This window comes from Pinus tabuliformis, chromosome 3_1 (genome assembly GCF_031772625.1).
Source record: "Pinus tabuliformis cultivar Carrire ecotype Pingquan chromosome 3_1, CPIR1, whole genome shotgun sequence".
Classification (NCBI taxonomy): domain Eukaryota; kingdom Viridiplantae; phylum Streptophyta; class Pinopsida; order Pinales; family Pinaceae; genus Pinus; species Pinus tabuliformis.
This window is the reverse complement of record NC_142301.1, coordinates 415,736,182-415,742,181: the sequence shown is the minus strand read 5'-3', so window position 1 is coordinate 415,742,181 and position 6,000 is coordinate 415,736,182. Positions and strand designations below refer to the sequence as shown.

Below are 6,000 nucleotides of genomic sequence, written 5' to 3'. Positions count from 1 at the left end.
TTCTAATTTCAGTTAATAATATTTTAAATCTAAACTTAAATTAATACTTTTTTCTTAATAAATATTTTTAATTTTCAATTTAACTAAATACTTAATTTTTAATAAAAATATTTTTATTATTTAAAAATTAATTAAATATTTTATTTTAATTTATGAAAATTATAAATAAATTTTATTTTATTTTAATACATGTCAGCCCGCTAAATTAAATTGTAAAGCATCTTCCTTCTCTTGAATCACAAGTTTGGTAGGACTTAACTGCCGAGTGCCGACCCGACCTAACTAATCCTATTAAAATTACCCGTCTTCGCTCTTAACCAGAACAGCCTAACTCCGGTCACTTCAAAGGGCGTATCAATCACGACAGACTAACTCTGATCAGATTACTGCCAACCTTCGTGCCTAAGAAATCATTACCAGCACACGTATAAGATACGCAATAATACCGAAGAGGAGTTTCGAGGTCGAGAGTTCGAGTCTCCCGGGCCTCCCTGAGTCAAATCCAACCACAAACACCTGGCTACAGCCGCCCGTCGGACTTTTCCAGCGGTGGACGCTGGGCCGGCCGATTTAGACTCCGCCAAAAGCGGCGGGGGCATCCACGAGCTCCATCCATATTTAGTCCTTCGCTAATTTAGGAAGGACTCCAACTTCACCTGAGAGCGTACGGGGACGCGAAATTTGGCGGCAGATGCTGCGGGGGTCAAAGTTGTACATACCAAAGATTCCACGCCAACTTACAGTTTCTTCCATCCAGAGCATGCGACCGTCTTCTTCTTGGAGTTCTCGCCATTGTAGAGGAGCCAGAGGTATAAGGGGCTGCCATTGAATGGTTGTTTGTTTAGTTCGTTAGGGGGTGTAAGTGTTAGCCATGGGCTCTGGTAGAGGGAAAATGGAGAGGGTGAATAGGGCTACGCGGACTGTGTTTGTCATGTTGATCATGATTGGTTCACTGGTAGCATCTTCCGCTGCGTTGATCGTGGTCCTAGCCGATATAATCGTGCCCTGCGCACTTCTTTCCATATTTACATGTTGTAATTCATGTTACACTTTAAAGTTCGATTGGAATACGTACTGTTTCAGATCGTCCTTGGTCGATATACCTCTGCTTTCTCTGGTTCGATCGATAATAATTATATGTAGGTATTGATTTCTTTTCAGTTTTTACTTTATTTCTGTTTAGTTACTGCAATCTTTAAAAGTACTTACTGCAACTCCCTATGAGCACAGAATGTCCCGATCTTTACAATAGGCACTGTAAAATTTGAGGTAAAATTCAGTGATATTGTTGGAATTTAAATCAGCATAGCCGGAATTTGAACTGTTAAAGTAAAATTTAGTGACATTCTGGGATTTAAATCATCGTGACTGGAATTCGGATTTATTAGGTAAACTTCAGTGATATTCTTCGATTTTAAATTATCAGAACTGGAATTTTAACTTTTTAGGTAAAATTTTGTGTTATTGCATTACACCTGGAATTCAAGCGTTTTAGATCGATCAAATACTATCGTTGAACATGGACTAGAAAGATTTGAAGAAAATTTTAGTGTCTAACATTTGTCATTGGCAATCTTTTGATAAAATAGATTCATCAATTAAAGGCGAGTATTTGTCTCAATTTGCAAACTAAAATTTGTTTGGACAGAAAATGACCTAAATCTTTTCATAAATAATAATTTTATTTTGAAACGTTGCGCAGTTTTATTTCATGGAACAAATATGTACATCATAGATCAAAGCACAACAAGAAAAATTTGTTTGGACAGAAAATGACCTAAATCTTTCCATAAATAATAATTTTACTTTGAAATGCTGCGCAGTTTTATTTCATGGAACAAATAAGTACATCATAGATCAAAGCACAACAAGAGTTCCGGGAAATTCCGTTTTAAAAAATTACGAAGTCAAGCATATGTACTTGCCTGTTGGGAGAAAGGGAGTCAACATCACGATGAAAGGCACGAAGTTTGATTTTCACAAGCACAGCCAACTCTTGCTTAAAACTCATAAAATCCCCTAAAATACAAGGTGAAGGATCCACCTGAAAAGGAATTTTACAGAGATGTTTCGAAAAAAACCAATAACAAGCAACTTCACCGACTGCCAGAAGGATTTGCAGCTGCTAATCATCCAGGTGTCTCCTAGAAGGGGACCTTTCCACAAAAGAGGGTCATGGAAGAAGAGTTGATATTCAGCCTGAAACCATGACTAAAACACCTTGGCAGCACTACATCTCTGAAAAGCATGCTCTTTCATCTTTGCCACAGAACAGAAGCAGCATCCGATGCGCAAACTTTTTTGAAGCCTATGCTTGACAGTCAACCATTATTGGAACAAAAACCACCCCTGAACCTTGTGTTTAAAAGAGGAATGTGATTTCGAATATCCAGTTGGATTGGCATCTTTGCAACCCACGCACCACATGGCCCTTCACCCCTACGTTTTGTTCAAACTAGTAACAATGTCAAAGGTGTGCCTCACCATATCATAGAGATCCTTGGTCAAATATAGGTAGAAGGACTTCCCCATTCCCCCATCTCCAATAATCCCTCCAAAATGTCCCCAACCCATGCAACTGCATTTTAAAAAGGCAAGCAGCAGAGGGTCAATATTCTGTTAATTAAAAAAATTGAGCAATTTTTCTAAAATCTGCAATCCAAATTTTGAGGTGAAAGGTTTTTTTTTTTCAAATTAACTACTAGAAATATTGTTATATAACGACTGTTTTGGATTCTCAGTTAATATTACAGTCCATTTCCTTGTGTGGTCTTAAATGATACGAACTAGATTGCAAATGGCAGTGTTTTGCATGTATTGAGGAAATAACCGAGGAAGGCTGTGTGAAGTAGTCCTTAACTATGGCTTGCTATGAACAGGAAAATTTACTCTGATTTGATTTCCCCTTTTCTGGCAGGTGCCTATTATGTCTGTGATGTATATTACCTCTATTATGGTCCTTACCTTGCGACAAATGTAATCTGCACTCTTGCATCAGTTGTGATTCTGTTGGTTAAGGTTTGCTTGTTCAGTTTTTCGGATGCTTCAGGGAGCTTGCCGCCTGCGGCCAGAAGCCCTCGATTCAAGCAGTCCTGGGGTATGCCTGCTATGTTCTTATCTTCCATGGTGTTGGCTCTTGGTCACATTGTTGTGGCATATAGGACGCGATGTCAAGCCCGGCGGAGACTCAATTTTCAATGGATTGATCCAGAAGCAGTAAGATATCCATGCTTGTTAATGATAAAGGATCAGTTATCCATTTAATAGATGAATGAATATAGCCATTTGCGGAACAATTCTAATGGCTAATGTTCACCATTTTGCTTTTTGGATAGATTGTGTCACAAAAGAATTTGCCATTCAGTTGGGTAGATTTTTGTTAAAATTAAATTCTCTATCCAGAAATTTAATCACATTGTTTCCGTTATGATCCCAGCTATTCCTGAAACTATTGAAATAATATTGAAAAAGCACCAATAAACAAGCATGCATGCTCTCATCAGATGTAGAGATTATTGTTAAAAATTTTCTTAACTCAAGATGACTGCTGTCCCAAATTTTTATTTACTTTTCAAGCTGAACGTTGTCCCAGATCTTGAATTATTTCAATAACAAAATTAAAATTCTGAACTTGTAGCAGTCACATGTATAGCTGGAAAATATAAACAATAGAAACAAACTAACTTTTCAAGTACAGTTAAAATTTTGTTCGTTGAATCAGCTTATTCTAAATGATCAAAAACTTACAAGGACATCTAAAAACTGAGATTTTCAGCTTTTAGACACTCAGATTTGCTTGATCTGCTTGTTGTTCACTTAGATCTGCTAGATCTAACTGCTGGATATGAATATGAGTACTTTAAATTCTTTAGATCTGAATATCAACATGCATAAGTAATTGAAATAAACTGTTAAAATACTCAAACACATCAATACACAAGAGTTATCCCGGGGAAACCCAATAAGGGAGAAGACCCCAACAAAGACATTCTTACTTTATTGCCTTTGAACAAATTTGCAGGTACAAAACCCTTTTTGAGGGCGCTATAGTACAGTTCACTGGGAGAGAGGACGACTGGAGACAAATGAAACCTTAGCTGTCTTGAAACTTTTTGCATGCAGGTGCAAATGACTTGGATCAACTTGCCTTGAGCCAAAGATGTTAGATCCGAAGCAACCCGGGCTAGATCTGAGCTTGTATGAAGTAGATCTAAATATTACTTGAGCACACTGCAGAAATTTGACAGAATCAGGTCGTGTCACTTTAGCAGTGTAGATGCCTGCCTTAAAGCCTGAATCTGATTGAGTGTTCTATGGATCTAGAAACGCCCTTGTCTTAGCTTCCAGATCCAACTGGAATCACCTTGATTGGACCTCTGTAGCTCAAGTTATGCTCACTTTTGTAACTCACCTCAGAAAACCTGTGTGCTGATGAAAAACTGCAGAAAATGAACTTGTGTAGTGAATTGCTTTCTCTTGGTCCTTTTATCATTTCTCTTGACTAGAATGGAGCGCCCAGATCTAATCTTGAATTGACATTGGATAAGCTTCATAATCCTTCTAGAAGACTCCATGGGAGAGGGGTTAACAACTTAAGTTGTTCTCCCTAGACACAAGTGCGCCCCCCTCTCTTCTAATTTTACATTGACATCTTTAATATAATAATGCCTTTATAAACTTAGGCAAACTTAGGCTTTTAGCATTTACATCAAAACATTACATTATAATATCTCAACTAGCCACTAGGACTAGGAGTTTACATGATAAACAATTTTACATGACTCAAGGCTTTTACATAGACATTTTATCTCTCTCAACCAGCATGGTCCATTCACTTGCATTTACATTTTAGTACTTATGTTCAAGATAACAATAAGAAGGTCTTTTCCATGTGATCATTTAGTACTACAACTTGGACACTTGTTGGAGTAAGCCTAGGAGGGGCTAGGTCCTAGGTAGTCACATCACAACAAGCTAAGGAGTCCATCCTACCAGTACTAGCTCACAAGACTTCTTCATTCGTCGTGACTCTTGCTAGACTGAGTCTTGACTGCTGCTCAAAGAGCTTACAAGACATTGCCTTGGATTTTGCACATGGCTCACAAAGCATCCACTAGCAACTCCTTCATATTGACTCTTGTCAAAGCTCACAAGGCTTCTACCTTTGCCTTGACTTTTGCAGTGGCTCATATGATTTATTGATTCTCCAAATCTTCCCTATCTAGCCTTAGGGTGGCCATTTAAGGCCCCTCATTAGATAATGACTTCCGATGTTGCTATTTTCAACAATTATCTCTATGTTGTAACTGATTATCCATCATCATGGCATAATAATTATTGGATTTAACCCTTTGACCCTCGATGCTTACTCCAAATGTATCAAAGCATTGATCTCAAAAAACCTCAACATTTTTCACTGTTTTCCATTTGTATTAAGATAAAAAGACCAACAAAAATCGCCCAAATGGATCCTTTGTAGGTGACCACCATGTCTACACTCTCTCCCTCTAATTGGACTAAAAAGCTCTGGTATCATTGACACGACAATAATCAGTAAATCTTCTTCTAGCCAATGACATATTGCATGCATGGACCCTCACCACCCTATCGCATTACATTTCCTAGACCATAGGATAGTTTAAATCATTCTTGTTTGTTTCCTCTGTAACTGGCCTGTAGTTCATCTCATAAGCATATTAGATAACATTCCTATGAAACATTGGGTCCGTGGGCCTCTATTGAGATCTAAAATTGGACCAATTTTTTCCATTGGAATTCAGATCCCTAATCTACCTCGTTTAAGGCATCCTTTTCTGATGCATTTACCCTCTTTCATTATCTACTAGTCTTCAAGTTCTATCTTATCTGCCAACATTTATTCTCTGTTTGCATTGCAAAGGCCTTTCTTTTTCTGCTTGCATTAACCTCTATATGCTAATCAAGTATGTGGTATTGATTCTTGAAGGATTGTTTTCACCCATCCCAGTAAACATGTATCCC

The 6,000-nt window shown here is 37.8% G+C and overlaps 1 protein-coding gene across 2 annotated transcripts in view; it reads left to right on the top strand.

Annotated features, from left to right (window-relative positions):
• Positions 1-443: 443 nt before the first annotated feature.
• Positions 444-6,000, top strand: part of LOC149187499 (uncharacterized) — a 48,336-nt gene continuing 42,779 nt past the window's right edge. The window contains exons 1-2 of one of the 2 annotated variants that reach the window (XM_089411386.1): positions 444-1,139; positions 2,918-3,216. In XM_089411386.1, coding sequence (XP_089267512.1) covers positions 872-1,139; positions 2,918-3,216 — 567 coding nt within the window. In that variant the 5' untranslated portion in view covers positions 444-871. Of the gene's footprint in view, positions 1,144-2,917; positions 3,217-6,000 lie in introns of both variants that reach the window. The other variant, XM_089411387.1, reaches the window with a different exon arrangement.